This window comes from Cataglyphis hispanica, chromosome 19 (genome assembly GCF_021464435.1).
Source record: "Cataglyphis hispanica isolate Lineage 1 chromosome 19, ULB_Chis1_1.0, whole genome shotgun sequence".
NCBI classification, from domain to species: domain Eukaryota; kingdom Metazoa; phylum Arthropoda; class Insecta; order Hymenoptera; family Formicidae; genus Cataglyphis; species Cataglyphis hispanica.
In genome coordinates, this window is record NC_065972.1 from 3,313,306 (window position 1) to 3,334,424 (window position 21,119).

The 21,119-nt window shown below is 34.4% G+C and overlaps 2 protein-coding genes across 6 annotated transcripts in view; one reads left to right on the forward strand and one right to left on the reverse strand.

The window, feature by feature from the left end:
* The window catches only part of LOC126856536 (catenin delta-2), a 33,264-nt gene extending 14,624 nt beyond the window's left edge, over positions 1–18,640 (reverse strand). The window contains exons 1-3 of one of the 3 annotated variants that reach the window (XM_050605118.1): positions 18,077–18,640; positions 16,970–17,971; positions 583–626 (exon numbers count right to left, since the gene is read on the reverse strand). Coding sequence is in view for 2 of the 3 variants with exons in the window: in XM_050605116.1 (XP_050461073.1) it covers positions 549–580 (32 nt within the window). In the remaining variant the exon portion in view is untranslated. Of the gene's footprint in view, positions 1–548; positions 627–16,969; positions 17,972–18,076 lie in introns of all 3 variants that reach the window. The other 2 variants (XM_050605116.1, XM_050605117.1) reach the window with 2 other exon arrangements.
* Positions 1–21,119, forward strand: part of LOC126856544 (proteasome subunit beta type-7) — a 53,718-nt gene that overhangs the window by 29,480 nt on the left and 3,119 nt on the right. The window contains exons 1-2 of one of the 3 annotated variants that reach the window (XM_050605131.1): positions 18,677–18,801; positions 20,036–20,146. In XM_050605131.1, coding sequence (XP_050461088.1) covers positions 18,692–18,801; positions 20,036–20,146 — 221 coding nt within the window. In that variant the 5' untranslated portion in view covers positions 18,677–18,691. Of the gene's footprint in view, positions 1–18,676; positions 18,802–20,035; positions 20,291–21,119 lie in introns of those variants that run through there. The other 2 variants (XM_050605132.1, XM_050605133.1) reach the window with 2 other exon arrangements.

The window sequence follows — 21,119 nt, forward strand, 5'->3', positions numbered from 1 at the left end:
CGTCATCGCAATCGAAACCTTTTCAATTTTCAGCATTAAACATTTCCGTTAAGGGAGTATTTCGAATTAAGATTCCGTTAAAGTTTTACTGCAAATTCAAGAACAATCCATGAGGCTTTATTTTCTATCTGTAGTCCCGAAGCTTATTGCGTCAAAAGCTTTTTAATCTCCCATGTTAAGCAACTTCGTAATTATGTCTGAATTATCGCAAAGGAAAGTTAACGTCAAAGTCGTCAAAGAGTGAAATTGGAGTTTACTGTGGAAAATACTCTGCGAATTACGCGAAATTCACAGTAAAATAGGGAATAAATTATCCAAGAAATTTAGAGAGAGAGAGAGAGAGCATGAAAGTATCCGAATTTTTTGAAAATTCGAAAAATATGATAGTTGTGAAGACGATTATTGCGATCGACGAGTGCTTTTATGGATCGGAAATCTAAGAACACTACGAGATGAGATATGATATATGATAACGTTAATCTTTTATCGAGGAAGTACGTGAAAAATTTGTCGCGATTGATTTACATAACATAGAGAAAGACACTTACAGACAGGAGTCAACCAGCTGATTATTTGACATACCAGCCGATTTGTGTCTCTTGCTCCCGAGCAGTGGATGATGTTTTCTGAAAGCAGGAAATTAAAAATTTCAACCCAAGAGAAAATTAAATCTTATCTATTAACTTATCTAATAACATAATTTTCTTAGAAAAAAAAAACGTTAAAAAAGATTCTCTATTTTTTTATCTATTATATCTATTTATACATGAGTCCCAATCTCTTATCAGTGTTTAAGTCTTTAATCAATTTAATGAATCATAAGTTCGACGCGTCTCGTTATCAATAAACGTCATATCAAGAGACAGGCTTATAATATTTGCTACATAGATTGATTTTTAAATTCAAAATCGACAAGCCACTTTTTTTACACTAAGTTTTTAATATCACATTAAATAGATTAAAAGTATTGGTCAGTTGTAATTCTTCCTTTATCCATTTATCGTAATTCTTTATTTGTTTTCCGCGCAAAGCTTTAAATTGATTTGAGTGCTATAATCCTTAATTAGTTATTGACGTATCTCTCGTATAATAATATATTTCTCTCGTCGGCAGAGAAATCCTTTTAATTTGCCACTTAACACGTTCGTGCGTCCATTCCGAACTCAATTAATTTCTCGCCCGGCCGCTTCTTTATCACGCTTCTCGATTTACCGCGGATTTTCCAGACTGGCTACGAAAATTAGCGTTCATTGAGAGAAAAAGGTCGTTTTGGGAATCGTTTTGCTCGAGATAATTCGATTGCTGGATAGAAAAAGGGATCGAGAAAATAATCAGAATGATAGAACGGCATCGGGAGACACTATCGATTTTGAAAACGTAAATGGAGCAATCGATTTGCAGAGATAATCGAGCGAGTGGGCGCGGGGAGAGGACGAATAAAATCGTATTCCGCGGGCAGAGGCAATAGAAACGGCAAAATGGAGTGAGAAGCAGCATAGGGAGCACATAGAGAAACGATAATTAATTTATGCCCCAAATGCTTTATTAATGAGAGCACTTGATTGCTGGCAGCGAAAATGAACATCGCTCGCTATATCGGTGAAAAAATAACAATGCCGGTTATCGTTGGGGCAAATGTATATGAGCAGGTGTACAATTTGCGATTATAATGCATTAATTTATAAACATACGGTATCTCGAAAGTTAGTTTGCGAGATGGTTGCAATTTCGCAAATTTTTCGAGTAATTAAACCAAATCATATTTATGACTTTATGATAAACATGATAATTTCATGATACATAATTTGGCTTATTCTCTTTTATTAATGTATTAGTATAGTAATTTATATTATTTTAAATTGTAGATAAAAAATAATCCTGAGATCAATTTTATGGGTTATATAGATGTATATTTATATTTTAATTTATTATATATTTTATAAGTATTAATTTCGCGATTTACTTTGTTATTACTAATAATTTTGCAAATTACTGTGCAAATACTATAATTTTCGCGGGTCAATACTCGTGCGAGCGTATAATGCTTAAAGATTCATTTCATCGTTACAGCGAGAGATCACAGGATATATGTAGGGATTATAAAAGCGCATACAAACGCAGTCGAAGCGGGCGATGACAATTCCCGTGAATTGATAAAATGGCTCGGTATATTAACAATCGCTCGCAGATATACCGGAAGCGGAAACGGAAAGGGACACGCGAGGAGCAAGAACAGAATAGACAATCCTCGTTTAAATCCCCGCTTTCCCGAGGTAAGGGAGGGGGGAGAGAAAAATGGGAAGAAAAATCGTCGCTAATCGACGCGGTTCGGTAACCACATAAAACTGTAACTGTAATGCAAAAATTGCATTACATCTGAAAAGATATTAATTACATGAATAAATTATACAGAGAGATGATCTCATTTATAATGTACATCTTTTGCAACATCGCAGTCTTTGCTTCGTAAAACAGTTTAATTATATCAAATATTTACTTGAGATTAGTAATTTAAAGCTATCATTATGCTCGCATTTAAAATTATTAATTCTCGCGCATTAGTCATTTAATGAGATAAATACATTCCTTCAAATATAAATATAAGAGAGATTAATATTTTAGTTTGCATATAATTTATTAAAATTATTTATGCGAGATTTGGCAGCCGTATATAATATTAAAGAAATAATATAGAAATGTATGTGTTAAAAATATATATATATAGATTTTTTGAAAAAACGGGGAAGACAGCTACCTGTATTAATAATTTTCATCGCGTTTTCATCGCGTTTTCATCACGACAATCTTTTTTAAATGTTTTTATTACATCCGATAATTGGATTTGAATAATAATGTTCACGCTAGTGTTTAACGATTCTTGTTTTTTCAATAGTTTTTATGAAATTTAATCTATTTTTTTCATTTTATCCGACAATCCGACGAATCGCGGCAATTTATTGTACTGCATTTTAATAATTCATTTCTAAAATTAAGAATATTCGTATTTGACAGTTCGTTTCGAGAATCGAAAAATTTTTTAAATCATATCTAATAACCTACTTTGGACTATCGATTTTTATTCGACTCAACAGAATCCGCTCCGGATTTAGATTTGAGTTTTTATTTCGTTTCTCGACGATTTACATGCGATTAATGATTCTGCGCGTAACTGCAATTAAAAATGAGGGCAACGAGAGTGCTCCTTCGGACAGATTTATATCGTAATGGTATATCCGGTATATACCTACATATTAGTGTTTTTTTTTTTTTTTTTTTTTTTAGAAACGAAAATTTTTACATCGCGCGTTTTTTGGCAAACGAGATTATTTTGATGCTCATGTGGTCTTTCGAAACGATAAGAATTTTTTTCTACCGATCTTTTCACGAAAATTTCACATCACATTGCCATTTCGATGATTGAGGATTTTTAATTAAATTTTTATTAACTCGTGTTCCGGAAAATTTTTCATGAAAATTTATGGCATTAAAATTATATGTTTTCAAAAAATCTTCAATTTGCGAAAAAAAAAAAATAAAAAGAAAGTTAAAATTATCTTTATTTTGCTCTCAAGATTTTTTTGAAATTTTATTTAATATATATTTCCAAAGTATCATATATTTATATATGATACTTATGTTAAAATTTTTGTATTCTGTAGAAATAACGAAAGACCACTCGGTAATTCTAGGTCACTTTGCATTTTTCCCGGGTTTGTCTCATAGACAGAAGCGCTTTCGCTCTTTTGTTATATTTTTTTTTTCTCATTGCAACCAACAACAATTAAGTCGCACGCGTTACGATATACATTAGAAATTCGTATTTCTCCGGCTTTTGTGCCATGGCCGATTGTGTCTTAACGAGTTCGCGAAAATGAATGCTCGAATGCAAAATAAAGATCTCGCCGGGGCGATAATGACCGCAGGACGCACGTATGTAAATACAATTGCGTAATTACACATGATGATAAAGGGAGCGAAGAAGGGCGAAAGGATATGCAATATTCACGAAAGATCGTCATATAATTTATCCCCCGACTTCTTATATACTTAGATCTCATTTGCGAAATAGTCCGCATGTAAACTCGCGTACTTGCGTCTTTATCTCGCGGCTGTCGACAGCGAAAAATCTTAAATGTCCAAGGAAGGCCAGATATATGTATACCATTGTAATCATTCTCTCAACGTCTTTCTTCGTGCGATTTTTTCTTTATGTAATCGTTAAATTCTCGTGACAACGTCGTTAACGAAAAAAAAAAATTAAAATTAAAAAAAAATTAAAATTGACTTTTTTTTAAAGACAAACATCTTTCTTTAAATAATATATTTTATAAATCTTATAGCTCTCTTAAAATAAAAAAAAAATAATAAAAATTAAATCTTATATTTGATTTAAAGCTGATGAATGAGAGAACATTTCACTATCTCATAATATTTATTGCATTTCTTAACACTAGGTTTTATGCATTGAGAGAACAGATATCTTTAATAAAAATTTTCCTTGGAGTATATCCTGTATCCCTCGATTGATCGATGACAGTACGGGGTGTCTATCTTCTGTGCTAGATACATAGACTATAGACTGTGAAGAAAATAAGGACGTTATGGTAATTTTCTTTTTAAATTTTTCTCTCGTCAACTTTCTCCCTCCCCTCCATCCTCTCCGTTCTACTAAAAAATAAAGGCATTATTTTAATTATAATATTTTCACTGAAATATATATTAAATTTATGAATAATAATTTAAATATAAGCTACTTTTTTTTTTGTCGAGAAATTTTTAATTTATGTGTGTGTTAAAAAATAATATCTTGTCATTTAGAACTTTGCTCTTAAAATTTTTGCTTTTAAAACTTGTAAAGCACACTATTGATAGATAAGTTGTAAAGGCTACACTATTTCTAGATCTTTTTTTCTTTTCTCTTATCAACTTTTCATTAGGACGAAATGCACGTGGATTAATTGGCAGCGCGAAAGACGTGTAACGGGTTGGGATTGTTCCAGAATTGCACAGAAAAATACGGGAAAATCTCGGTTCTTCTCAATCGGACAGACTAGTCGAATCGAAGCTCGGAAAAGAAAAAAAATATATCGACACGCATTATATCGGTGATCGATGTAACACGCGAGAGCTTGATAAGAGCAATCTGTTCCGTTTCGAACTGTCTGTTACACAGGTAAGTGCGGGTGACTCGAGAAAAGGGGATGCAATTCGAAAATTCTCGGTCGCGTTTCACGATTGTTCGCTCTTTTCCATTAATTTTCGTGCCAATTATGATGCCTGCGAAAAAGCATCGCGTTGAAAATGCAACCGAAAAATGACCGCAGCATTTACATTATTTTTACATGCGATTCTTTATCATTGCGCATGAAAATGTCAGTGCGTTGAGAGTATGCAAACGCAGGTAAATATTTTTCCGGATGTAGATGTTGCGCGAATGGAATAAATGTTTCTCTTTACTTTCTATTATCATCGCTGGCAAAATTAAATTTGCAAAATTAATCGATGCACAATTGAGAGAGAGAGAGAGAGAGAGAGAGAGAAAGAGAGAGAATCGAGACAAATTAATAACTTATCGGGAGAAGAATCAGTTAGATCCTAAATGCTGTTATATGTACATAAATATTCGTAATATATATATATATATATATATAATCGGAAAGAATAGATACACAAATGTTTCGGCCCAATAATTAATTAATTTTCAGAATTAATTATTATTTTGCTAATATTTCGGAAAAAGAATTATTGTCCCAGAAGATTTAGTAGCATATAGATTTATCCCGGAAAATTTTTGTGCGATTCCGTCAGATTCCGAATGGATCCATTCGCTTATAATTATCGGTAGAATCGCTTCTTTGCGCAGGAAAAATGTCGGAAAGAGGTTTTTCATCCAGGATTTCTTCCTGGCGCGATTGAGTTCGCACGGCATGCACGAAGGGTACCATCAATCAATTGCACGTTCCAGGAACTATCTCGCGATCGATGCTGGTACTGTCGAAGTCCGGTTCTCTCTCTTCTCTCTCTCTCTCTCTTTTTCTCTCATTCTCATCGCGTTCCTCGACAGCAGCGTCGCGGCGTCGACGTCGACGTCTACCCACGTTGAGGGGGGCGTTGTACGGTTTCGATATATCTTCCCTTTAATGTAAAATTGACGCCAATTTCCTATTCGGTATTTAAATCTTAACATTGATACAACCCAAATGTCTAAATGTTAGTTCGAGTTTTGACATTTCTCGATTCCTTTTGAAATGTAAATTTGGAAAAATAAAAAAATTGAAAGCTTTTGATGTGTACGCCCGTTAACAAGATTTATTTTGTTTAACATTATTCTTGTAAAAAAGCAACTGAAAAAAATAGGGAGAAACTTTAATAATAAGATTTTCTTACGATTTTACGCGAAGTCTTACTTTCTTCGTATATATATTTTAAGCTTGTCGTTTCAGCAAACTCTCTGATGTTTGTCTTCAAATAAAAGATTATTGAATCAAATCCCACATCTAAAATTAAACTAAAAAAATAAGATTTTCTTTCTTACGAAAGTCTCAACATCTCCAACCATATGTGAATTCAAAAATTAATGTATGAGATTTTATAATCCCATTCTCAACCTTACGAAGATCTATTGTAAACTTAAGCTGCCTTTTAACGTTTTCAATAAAAAAGAAATTCATATTTATTTAATGAAAAATATATTGAGCATACATGGGGAAGAGGAGAGGTCTTTTTCCTTGCAATATCTTCGCGTGAAGCTTTACCTCGCTGATACGAGCGAGCGGCGTTCTCTTGCGAGGGAAAAGCTGGGAAAAGGGACCGGAGTGCATCGTAAGCATACGCGCGCGCAGGAAGTACGAGAGTAAAGGGTGACGAAGAATACCACGGGGAGAAGAGGTCTCGTGGAGGGGAGGGGGAGGAGCAGGAGAAGAGAAAGAGCAAGAGTATTCGCGATGGTATCACGAGGGAATGAGAACTCCGTCCGCAACCTCGTTTTCCATTCCGCGTCGCATTGTTGAAAAGCTGCTCCCGCTTTTTCAGATCTTTTCTTTCTCTCTCTCTCTCTCTCTCTCTTTCTTTCGTTCTTGCTTTCTCTTTCGTTGTCTGAAAATGGGACGAACGTGACTGCGACGCGTGCATCGATGCACTTAAAAAAATTTACACAATGATCTTATCTATGCGATTACTTAATTGTTGTTAGATGCACGAGGTGTCTTATAGTCTCGAAGAAAAAAAGGAGTACAAAAATTAAATGCAGCAGTAAATAAAAGAAAGGAATAAAACAGAATAATGATAAAAAATTTAAGTAAATATAAAAATGACATTATGTATATAACAAAAAGTAGATAATTTTTAATATAAAAAATATATTAAGATTTGATAAAGATTTTAAGAAAATTATACGTGCATTTTTTAGCAGATAATTAAGAAAATTTAATTTGTGAAAATTAAATTAAATTTGATTGATTTAATCTTTTTTATCTTATACATGTATAAATATAGATTTTATAATAGAAGATAAAAATATTGTACTTTTTGCATTTTCTCAGATTTGAAATAAAAAATAAAAAAGTGGAAGAATTTATTTCAAAAATATATATAAAATGAAAAAAATTTTATGTGTAAATTCGATGTATATAGAGTCTAACAATTTCAGAAATAGGATATTAAATCTACTGCCACGTTTGGATTTGAGTCGTTTTTATCATCGAAATGCGATGAGATTTTATGAGTATCGTTTTCGCGTAATACGTTTAAATTTCATATAATACATTTTGCGATTTTAAATGGATATTCATACAACATACACAAGAAAAGCGGGCGCATGGATATATTGAATTGAAAATTGTATATAATATATTGTGTATGTATAGGAGAGGAGGGCCGATTTGAACAGAAAACAAATGAGAAGCAATAAAGTGCATTAATGACCAAATTATATATTATTGTCAATGCAAATGATTATATTTATTATGTTTATTAATGTCCTAATAATTAATCAATATACAAATAATAACAACAATAAAAATGGTAATGACAGAGACAAAACAAAAAGGATTAACCGCGTTATAATACAATGATACCATTGAGTATTTTATGCGTCCGGGTCATCGGTCATCAAATGATCGATACAGCTTCGTGAAATATTTGTGCTACTATACAAGCCACTCGTCTATAAATCCGTTCGCGAAAAAACCGACGACGTTTTGCATATCCAGTCGAGAAAAATAACGGGGAGAGAATCGGTGCAATGCAGGATCCCCTCTTTCTCTCGCTGGGTTCCTCTCTTTCTCGATCGAGATCCCCCTGTCTCCTTGCTCCCCTCGCTAATCTTTCCGACTCTCGGCTCCCTCCCCCTCCTTTCAGACAGCGCGTTGTCGCGTCGCCCTCTCGCTCCCCTTCCCCTCGTTCTATCTATGCCGTACAACGAGGTCGATGTGTGTTTGAATGAATGAACGTAGGGACACGGGCATATGTGTGTGCGTAGCCCCGGCCAGACGCCGTTGTACGCACGTACGCGCCGTATATATCGGGTGACGCGAAAACACCGAGTGTCCTTTTTTTATCGCTATATGTTTCTGGCGCGAATTATTCATATGAAAATTCTTAATGTCGAATATATTTTTATATTTAAGCTTAAGAAAACAAAATTTTATAACATAATTCATTTGAGAATATGATTTTGTCGCCTGTTTCTTTTGAAATATATCTGAATCTCTTGTTTGCAATGATTTATTGAAAATTACAAGTGCAGTCCTTGTCGAGAAAAGAAAAATACCGGAAAAATGAAAAGGACACCCGTTGATTTTGGGACATTCTATACATGCGTTTCTATGTTCTATACACGAGGGTATCCGACCAAAAAAAAAAAGAAAAAATAAAAGAATTGGGGAAAAAAAATCATTAGGATTAGACAAACTGAAGAAGCAAATACAATCGTACATAAATTTCCTAGTAAAGTAACATAAAAATATAAGAAACGTAAAAATTTTTATGTTCTTGTAGATAAAAAATTGTTTAATGCAATATATTTTTATACAATATAATTTTTTTTCTCATATTTTACATTATTAAAATTTTAATATTTTAAAAGACGCATGTTTGACATTATTATAATAAAATATAATATTCATTGTTATTAATGTATATAATTTACATAATGACAATATCTGTTATAGAAAAAAAAGAAAATGTACCGGAAATCGTTAAACAACGATTAAAAATGTGAAAAATGGTTACGATTTTGCTATAAATTTATTCGGTTTTATATTACAATTATATGGTATTATAATAATTTTTTCCATATAATATTTCTAATAAAGTAATATTGGCAGCGCATTTTATAAAAGATAGTTACATGACATTTCCGAATTAATTTTCTCGGAAGCTTTTACTCCATTTTCGTATAAATCCCATCGCGTCTGCATTCATCAATCTTCATCTTTCATCGTTGATAAAAAATGTCGAACTACTTATCTCGCCGTTCGCTTGACGCTCGTAATCGCGAATGAATCCTTCGCTCGAGCAACGCATTTAGCACGTATATTAATATTGTAAGTCGCGCGTTTTCCTTCTCTTCCTTTGCATTTTCTAATCCAGCTGTACTTGCGTGCGTCTCGAGTACGTCGTGAACAAAAGTGAAGAGGGGAGGGGCAATAGAGCTTTCTTTCTTCTTTGTCCCTTTGCAGGCAGGAAGCCATTGAAGATGAAAGCCATTTCCTAAGTCCTAGGCGAAGTTCCGGTGACATACAGAATTTTCCGCCCTTTTTTTTTCCGCAGAAAGATCGCCCGAGGACACGCCGTCAAGGCGTCGGATGAGGAAACAACCGACCGGTAAAAATGGACAGACGTTTCGTCCGTGAGATATTAAACGTGAAATTACACAGGGGTCAAAAGTGCTGAACGAGCACCGGGGGACGGAGGGGGGCATCGTGCTTAATTAACGATCGCGCGACTGTCATTCATTTGTCGCGATCTTTTAACTCGTTCATCCCCAAACAATCTTTTGAAAAAGTCTAAGAATATCCGCATAATTTTGTGATTTCTATTTTTCGCGATAAAATAATTGGTAATTCGATTTACTTTAAATATTGCGAGCTCTTGTAATAATTTTCTTTTACACAAGTATTTTCTAACAATCTTTAAATCATAATCTTACGTAATTCTTCAGAATTTAATTTTCCGAATAATTTCTCTCACGTGCGATTATTTTCTTGGTTAAATTTATAATCTTTATTTATATATATTTTTTTTCCTATATTTAAATTTGCAAAATTTCTTGCGAAATTAATTTATTTATCGCGCACAAAGTGCGATGCGCTTTCTTGCAACTGCAGTTGATATTTCGGCGGTCGCAACTGCAATGGAATGCAAGTATTGCAATATAATGCTTGGCGAAGTAGGACGTTAAGAAGTGGTCCTGATCCAATAATGCTCGCCCGGGTGAAAGCGGCGCATCAGTTAATCGCACATCGTTTCGCAATCATGCGTATATTTTCGGGGAAACGCCACTTTTTATTTGGCGAATCGCGAGTATTTCTTCAAAATTAAAAAAACGACGCCAAACACATGCGGCTCTTCACTATCTTATCTATTTCACATAAATTCGTTGATTAATTTTGATTATATTAGGAATAACAGAAGTTCTCCTCTCCCCTCCCCAGTCAATTTGAGACTTTTATACTAACGGAGATTTTTTTTTTTTAATGTCCAATATTAAATGTCAATTAAATTCCTCGAAGAAATTAACTGAAAATTAATATTCAATGACGTATTTGGTGTGTCAGCAAGATCACTCGAAAGGGATAAGGATTATAGACACTCAAGGAATTATATCTCTCAAGTAATTAATTAAACTTTAAATAGACTCATTAAAATTAAATAGGCTCAAATTTGAAATCCTCCTCCCTTAAAGTCATAATTCGGAATTAGATGGCCGGATGAAAATTTTTGAACGCGAGAGGGGGATGAAAATAACATCCGCGACATCCTCTCGTCTCGCTAGATTTCCATTGATAAATTCATTCGGGTCAGTCTGGCGCAAATCCGGCAGCTACTACTCGCTATTACGCTGAATCAGCGCTAATGAGGGAGCGGGAGGGAGGGGAGGGAGAGCCACTGCAATCTTGGACTGAATTTCAGCGACGCAGCTCAGGTATTTCCGATTACTCGCTACTTGAGAATTCCACTCGATCGCCCTAATCGGCGACCGCGTGTCGATTTCCGCTGTTTTACCTACCTTTCCGTTCGATTGCGGAATTTTTTTGCGGCACCGAGTACGGTAAAAAAAAAGTCAACCTCTCCCGTGTCTATTGGGACGTTTAATGATATTTTGCTGATTATTTAATATTTAATTTAAAACATATGTACGTATTTCATATTGAAACAACTGTCCGTTATCGTGGCAACACTTGTTTTAAAGAAAGAAAGAGAGAGAGAGAGAGAGAGAGAACATTGCGTTATGGTTTGCCATTAACTCACGTCTTTTTAGCTGAGAAATCAGAAATGTAAGAAACTTTTAAATGTAGAATTGTAATTTATGTATACGTATAATTTATGTCTATGCGTGTACATAATTTAAAAATACAAATACAATTATATGTAATATATTTAAACAAATGTTTGCATGATTTTATTTGTTGTATATTTTGGCGGTTATATCTTTTTTCAACAAATTATAATTTATATAATTTTTTTTTTCCCTATTTTCTCGTACGGGGAATAAAACCTCGTTCCGGCTTTTTCGTTTCACAACTTTACTCCTTTGGTTTATCTCATTGGAATTCTGATTGAATTATGAATTCGACCATTACCGTTGAGGAAAGAGCAAGGCGTTGAAGATTGCGCGATCGAGACCTAATCATGTGAATGATTAAGGATGTAGGGTGGCGTGGAAAATGTCTCGACCCTTTATCGAGAAATAGCTCTCCTTTATTATTAATCCTAAACTGCGCTATCTAACCGCAATGTAAAAACATACATTAGGAAAAAAATTGAAAATTTAAGAAAAATTTTGAGAATCTTTTAAGAATCTTGACATTTATTATTACGCGCAAATTAACGGCAATGTCAAATTCACGTAATTACCGTCGTATCATTTCGACTAGATTTTTCATTATTATATTATATTAAAGGAAAAATTTAATTATACATATTAAAGACATCAAGCCAGGATAATAAGGAATAAACATTTATCTTCCAGGACACTAGTAAACTGATATAAGATTAACATAACGCAAGAACTCTCTCTCAAGCTTGTACAAGTTAATTGCGTAAGTTAATAATAACATTAAGTTCCGATCTATTATACGGAGACGTGGAAGCTGAGGAGAGCTAAACGGGATAATGATAATAAACGACGGCGTATCTCCATTGTATCGCGTCACTGTTTAATCTATCAAATTGCCCGTGCAAATTTTTGCGATAGACGCAAAGACGGATGAACGATAACATTCGCATAAATGTGAGAATATGTCACATTGTACAGCTGCACTTTTCTGAGAAATTGGCGCGCGTATGTACTTTAGTATCGCCGACAAACCGTTCTCTTACGAGATAAAAATGATAACCGATATTATATACAACCCCCGCGTCGCCTCCTCGTCCCTTTCCCCACCTCCTCCCACGCAGACGGACGTGATAAAATAGTTCGCTAAAACTGTTGCGCTTTTTCTGTTATATCATAGTATGTCTTAAAAAACATTCCATTATTAATAAATATATAAATATATATTTCTCATTTTTTTACTATATTTGATAGATCATTATAAGAACTATGCGTATATTATTCGTAGTCTACACTACAAAAACATCAATTTCGAAATATTACATGAATTCGAAATAATTCAATTTATTTTGGGATTCAAAAAATGTATTAGGGAGAGAGACTTGCGATGGAAATATTCAAAGCAATATGTAAATACATATATGAGCTACAAATAATATACGCGCAACTGTTTTAATAATCTAGCAAGTAATCGAGATGAAAATGAGAATCGGCTGGAAAAAATGATTAAAGAGAGAAATTCGTATAGCCGGGATAGTTTACGTGTAATGGCAATTGCCGCGTGGCACGTGACACTGACAGCGCCATTTCCGCGGTTAGCAATCGTTGCGGTCGTCGGCATCCCAGTCATTATGAACGTTAAATATGTCGGTTCAATAAAGTCAGTTGCAATGGAACGTTGAATGTCACTCCAGTTATTAGACAGACGTCATATCTGCACGTCGCGAAAGTCATTGCGAAAACGAAATTTATATTTTGTGAAATTAATAGAAAATATCTCAGCATTAAAATTATTATATATTCCCACTTTTGTGAATTATATTAATTAACATATATATTTTAATGTAGAAGAGAATCTTTAGATTTTTATTAAAAATTAATTTGAAAAATTAAAAACTTTTTTTACAAGAGGCTAAAAATTATATTAATTATATTTACTTGTATGACATATACATGTGAAAGAAATATAAAATGTGAGGCAAATTAATTACTTAATGGAACTTGGTTATTAAAGAAAGTTTATGAGCAAAACGAAGGAAAATTCTTCCCCAGAGTAGTCGTTGTAGAAAAGAAAGTTACGTCACGTGAATAAAAAAATTTTGCTCGAGGTGAATACAAAATTCGAGGGAAACTTTCGTCAGACATCGTCGAGAAAATAGTGCAAAACGTTTAAGATTCTTGCGACTAATTGTGTCCATTAGCAATGAAGCGAGAGACACGTATGTTACTCGCAATTTCGAATTACATCCTTCTCGCGGGATGCAACTCGACCTGAAAAAGGGGGATGCGATGCTGCTCGCATTTACAAGCTTTATTTTTCACGCGAAGTATCAAAGTTATATGGGGCTATAAGTTACACCAAGATCCATGCAAAATTACAGCAGTCGCGATTGACATTCACGATATCGAAAGGAACGTTTATTGAAAAGGATATATAACATTGTCTCGTGATGATGACAACAAGCAGTTGGAGTTGTTGGAAATTGGGAAAAGTCGGGGAAATTGAAAGCAAGACGAAAGGAAACTGCAACAAACTTTCATCCCGATAGACAGGAACACGATAGAGAGATGTTTGACCGGCGACATAATTATGATTGTTCAAGTATTATCGAGTTGAGAGTCTTGGTTCTTAAGTATAAAATTATGAAATATAAAATTATGAAAAATCATGAAACAAGTATAATCATAAATTAAGTGTTAAAATATCATGATTTTTTTTTTTTTTAACAAGAGAATATGCCAAGAGAAGAATAATATATCTACAAAACGAAATGTGTAATAATTATAAAAATATATGAAGATAGAATGTAATATTGAAAAGTATGACAAAATAAAAAATCGCACAAGTAAAAAATAATATTTTATATTCTGGTTCTCATATATTATATGTGTAGCTTATAAAAAATTCTAGGAAACGCGATATTATAAATTCTAGGAAACACGATATTACAAATTTATATATATATTACAATGTATTGTAACCAGTTTTATATCGCGTAAACTAGAAAATAGGAACTTGTTGTAGTCTTTGAAAAATTGAAAAAATTTCACGCATGACCTTTATCTTAATTTTTTATCGAATTTTAAAAATAATATGAAAAATTTATATTATACACTCCTTTTTTTACTCAGTCATAATAATTATGAACATATATATAGTTCTGGGATATTGAATTTTACACTGTAGTATCTCTGGCGAATTTTTATCCTCTGGAAAGGCAGTGGAGGGAGGGGGGAGGGGGATGTTCGGGATTATCAATGAGGCTCAAATCTCGCACAGCGCGGCACCATCGGCGCGCTCTAATTTTCTATTTCCGGCTTGTACTTCTCTCGGTGCGACCGCGGCTTAATTAGAGGCACGAAAAGTGGAAAGCAGTCGGCGGAATGGAAAGGGGAAAGTCGAAGGGGTTCTCGCGAGCGCGCCTCTCTCTTGCCAGAGATAAAAGATACTAACTTCCGAGCTTTATCGCGGCATGCCGGGCCCCTTTGGACTTAGTCTCCAGAATAAATACTGGCTTCGTTATCGATCCTCGTGGCGACGCGCCGCGTGATAAGCGCGAAAGACGAACTTTGTTTTCTGAATTCCTTCGCTTGTGCAGCGGACACCCTGTATTACATGGTCGGGAGGAGCATGCACTGTTTTTTTAATGATTGTTTAAATTTATTGTAAATATTAAGTGTGTGTTAAGTTGAATCAAATAAATAATTATTTGTCATATAATTGATTATATATACATATATATCTTATAAATAAATATAATTTGTAAATTGTCATTGGATTAATCAGTCGCAATTAACATTAAATTAAAGTAAGTTGATTATCATTGGATTAAACAATCGCGATTAAAATTAAATTAAAATTAAATTAAATTAGAACTATTTTAATATGAAAACGCGGATGTTCAAATTTAAATTTCGAGGATTGTATTACATTTGCTTTTTTAAATATTTTATAAATATATCTTTACATTTAGACAGAGAAACAAATAAATTTATATTATATTCAATTTATTTATACATTTTGTATTGTAATTTATTTAGAATTATTAATATAATTTTCGGACTTCTATATATATAAATATGTCATTTATTAATTATATATGATTTATCATAATGAGTAAGTATAGCGTTTGGTCTTTTCGTAGACATTAGACGATTTTATTTATACGAACATGTCGCTAGCGTAGATCTAATTCGCGAATGATAACGCAAATTCAAAGACCTCTTTCTTTCTTCCATAATCGTCCGTCTTGTAAGTCGATCGAGAATAATGATAAATAATATAATATAATTAACTGGATTTGCCCAACGATGGGTTAACAGCCCAAGTAAACTAATAAAGCAGATAATATGGAATTTCGCTGACTGTCATTCATGGAGTCGTAAGCGGCGTCGCGTGTAACATCCACGTGAATAATCAATCGACGACGAATGTGACTATTTTCGACGAGCACTCGTACGCGTTCGATTTTCGTTTTATAAATGAGAAGGTATTGAGGACGACCTCGAGTAAAGATGCTAAGAGCGTAAATGTGTGATTGCATTTTCGCACATTAGTGAATATCAGATTATTTTAGTATCGCATGATAGATCTTTATTTAATTCGGGAGAATTCAAAAGCGCTTAAAGACCTGAATACTTAAAAGAAGTGAAAATTAAAAAAGAAGACATATGATGAACGAATTTAAGATTTTAAATATATCTAGAAATTCTTGAAAATCTTAAAATATAATATTTAAAATGTAAAGATTTAGAAATATTAGAAAAGATTGTGTGATAAGATTTTTTATTAAAAGTATTTTAATTTTATTGTTAATTATAATTTTGATAGAAATTAAATTTTGTACTCAATGTATTTATAATAATTTATTTTGCTGGAATTCAATGAATTCGCAATTTAAAACATGCTAAACATCTAGAGAGGAATATTAAAAATCTAAATTTTATATTAAATATAGAATAAAAATTCTGCATTAATTAAAGCCTATGAAAAATAATAAAATTTTAGAAATATATAATTTTAGATACAATTTTATTTATTAAAATAAATTTTATATTAATTAGATTTCATATAATAAAATTTTATTTTATTAGAATTCAATAAACTTGAAATTAAAATTTTAAAAATATAGAAATATTATCAGGATCTAAATTATTATATTATATATTAAATATCAATTTTAAGTTTAAAATATGTGGTAATTAAAGTCTGGGGGAAAGTAAAGTATGTCTGTACGCATTAAAAGTTTATTAAGTTAAAGACGAACAATGCTCGAGGGAAAGACCGAGCGCGCAATTCAAAGAAGAATACCTTAGCAAACGGGACACTATCGGATATGTATACCCGCAAGTAATCGCAAAGGACCTGGAATTGGAGCGTTCGGCCAATCGGGATTCCGCTTCGAACACTACCCGTACGGTATTCCAGTGTGTATGCACTCGATATCTGTCGAGTCCGTTTAATAAACTTACCTTTTCTACGACTCACTACTCCGCGAGCGACGTCTCCCGTCACATTCCACGAATCGGCCGTGACACCCGTTACAGCCGCAGGAAATACGATCCACCGCCTCGTGACCGCCGTCGTTGTTGTTGTTGAATAGCCCGCCGGTATCATCCACGCCTTTGTCTGAATCGAATATCACACACAGGCCGAGGACGAAGCGAGAACAACGAGGACGCGCGTGGAGGAGGAGAGGAACGAGAGAGCGAATTCCTCGAATCCTTAAAAATCCTTTCGAACCGGCGCCGCGGCGCTCCGTTCGCGAGATCCTGTCAAACCACGCGCCTCCTCAGGATCTCGTCGCGCACATGGAGGCGTGCCGGCTCCTTTCGAGTCCTTTTTGCAATAATAGATAATAATATAAACGCTAACGTTGCCAATATTATTTAACGTGGATTTATTCCTCGCGACGATTCGTCGACGAGAATCGTCAGGATCGCACTTTTTCTCTCTCTAATGAGTGTGGGAGGGGGAGGGAGCGTAGATGCAGCAGGATGCACCGCAACTAACCGCCCGCTTCGCCGGTCGGATCTCCCTTCAGGACGCCGAACATGTCTCGCCGCGGTTGGTCTTTTTTTTTTCTTCTTCAGCGTCCTCTCGACTAGAACATCCCGCGGTTCTAAATCCCGTCTTGATTCTCTGCCAAAAATTTCTCTCAAACACTCGCTCTGTTTTTTATTCTCCACAAAATCCCGGAGTATAATAGACCTTCGTCGAAGGATGATGGGCTCTTGGAACAAAATAATACACCTTCGTGCTGCGAAGAACAACGCGTGATCCCGATGAGAATATCTCGCTTCCAGATTCGAGATGAGAAACGTGATGAGGACGTGCCACGAGGACTGGTCTACATCCGTCGTCTCCTCTTGATTTCTTCTGGTCCTGCTTGTCACGACGACAGGAACGCGGTCAGCACACCTTTTTCGCGATACTCCACTCTCTCTCTTCTTTCTCTCCGGAAGTCACGACCTCTACGCCAGCAGAGAATGAGAAAAAGATATATATATATATATATATATATATATATATATATATATATATACACATATATATCTCAACAAGGAGGACGGACGTACTCCGAAACGACGTAGCGAGGAACAATGCTGCAGCATCGAGGACGGGCGTCGTTCACGCCCCCGTACGTTCGCTCGTCCGTCCTGTCTTTCTTCTACGACGCGACACGGGAAAAAGCGGACACGGTTAAAAGCGTCAACGGGAATCTTCGCCGATATCCACACTACCCGCGGAATAATAATAACGATCACTCACGCTTACCAAGACGCGGAGACGTGGCTCCGTCGTCGTGGACAAGGCTTGGACAGCGCTCTAGAGGCACAATGTATGATAAAGAGAAAGAGAGAGGGAGAGAAAGAGAGAGAGAGAGAGAGAAAGAGGCGGTGATGTGATGGGAGAGGGGGGAGAAGAGAGCAGAGAGATACGACAAATGCTTTGGAACGAAAATTCCTCGCGAAATGAAACGCACATGTGAACACGCGGCACACCGGCTTCTCAGTTCACACGTTGTCTTTTTTTTTTTTTCCTCTCACGGACAACACATTTCCGAAAAGAGCGAGTGGCGGCGGCGGTCGCGGCTCTCTCGCCTCCTTCCTCTCGCCAACGCCTACACGATACACATTGCACGCAGTAGCAACGACGCCCCTACACGCTGAACGTCAGTGGTGCTCAACGCAATGGTGTCGGCTGAGACGCTGAGAGCCCCGTTTCCAACGACGTCGGGATCGAATTTTATGTATCTTCGTAATTTCTCTCCGGATGCGGCGAAGCATCGAGAATGTTTCAGGTAATATCGCGATGTATATTAAACGTTTTGATTTTTATGACAATGTCTCGTTTTATGAAGTTAGAAAAATTATAATTGCTAAATGGTACCTAGAAATGTTTTGAATATCGTGCTCGCCAAGTTGGTTACCGTGAAATCTCCAGGTGTTTTAGTAAACTTTGGCGCTGCGTCTGTTTAGTTAGGGAATATCAGGCGATTCCTAGTCGAAAAAGCGTTATGATGCTAGTTGAATCTGAGATACCCTAGTAATTCCTACTTAAGTATTATTGTCTCTAGGATATTCTAAAATTCATTTTATAATCGTTTTCAGTTCAAATCGATATACTAAAATTATGAAAGGCAAATTGCATATGTGAACAATTTTTAAAAAATATATAAAAGCTCTCTACTTACACAATACATCTATAAATATAAATATAAATGTTTTTACATATAGAAGCATATTTTTATAACTTTTTCATAACTTCCACGCTGCTAAAATGGTAGAAAATATATTTAAAAGCTGCAGATATTCGTCACTTCCTTCCGTTAATTTATAATCGCATAACTAGAAAAGAACAAATTTTGTTACTTTTATATTAAAATTATATTATTAATTTTTTATGTAGAGAAAATCTCTTACCCCGAGCATATCGCCAATCATTACTTTCTGCTTGTCAGTAAGTTCATCAGAGAAAACTATTTTCTCATTTAATTGTTCAATTACCTAACACACATAAGACATACAAAACATAGCAAAATTAAATTAATTCGATCAAATTGATACAGATAATCAACATGTGCATGACAAGAATTATTATTTTACATATCACTCTATTAAAATTAATTTACTCTTAAGTTTTTTAAAAATTTAACAGCAATAATTGAAGCAATACCTGTGAACCTGGATATCCTTCCAGCAGCAACTGTTCGAGCAACTTTTCGACATTATTATAACTTCCTTTTTTACAGGCCTCCCACAGTGCATTAATTTTATCATCGGGAATCAGCTAAAGAGACAAAAACGTATCACAATTTCAAATTTTCGAAATTATCCATAAATTCAACTTACTAATAATAAGAAATTTGTATACGAAGACGTACTTACTCCAATTACATCGAGAGCATCGTCCACGGTGATCTCGTAGTCCTTGCCCTTTAATCGTGTGATTGACTGCAGACACATGACGGCCTGTCTCAAATCGCCGCCTGATGCTTCAACGATTTTCTCTAGAACGCTTCTATCGGCTTTCAGATTCTCCTCATTGCATATATATTCAAGTCTGGTGATACTCTTCTCATCGCTCAGTGGCTTGAACCGGAATTTGGTACAACGCGACGCTATCGGCTTGATAATTCGCGACAGGTAATTGCATACTAGGCAAAAGCGCGTGCTATGAGCCTCTTTTTCCATAATTCGACGAAGCGCTGTTTGTGCGGCGCCGGTCATACTGTCCGCTTCATCCAATATGATGATTTTAAATGGTGGACATTTTTTGCCGCTAGAAAAGTGAGTATTGAAAAATGTAAACTAAAGTATTGATAAAATTCATTTTGTTTTGTCTTATTTATTTAATAAATTTTAAAATAATATTATAATGTCTCAGATTATGCCATATTGATCATAAATCGCAGTACAGCACACGAGATATCCAAAAAAGATGATTAATCTTCAAGTACTCGCCTTAAGGCAATATGCATCAAACAATTTTTCTTTTGTTTACATCTTTCATATAAAAGAATGACAAGCTGATGGCTAGCTTAAAAAAAATTATAGAAAATATCAAAGTTTTTAATTATATTCAATATTTATTAATTATATTTAAAATTTAATATCTGCCAACTATCACGAGAAATAAGCATAATTTAATTTATGAAGAGGAATAAAATTTTTATCTTTGGCAGAGATTAAAGAAAAAACCTGGCGATAGAATTTCTGGCGCGAGAAGCGAGAAAGAATAAAATCAATAATATTAATGTGCATTTACATGACTTTTACGCGAGTACTTGAAGATTAACTGTTTGCTTGTGCTTTTCAGAAGTTCATTATTCTTAGAATTCTTCTGCATTTCCAAGCATTTTCTATTTTGTTGCTAATAAGAGATGATAAGATACTTTATTAGATCTCCTTGATGACAACAAGATGTGCCCTTTTATGAATAATCTTGTGCACTGAAAGTCTGCGACTATCAGACCTTTTACTGAATCATCATTGACATTGATTATATATAAATAAGATTTTACATCTTAATAAAGAAATAAAGATTTTTATTTTTAAAAAACTTTCTGTTAAAATTCTATTATTAATGAAAGTTCTAATTCCTAAAATTATAATTATT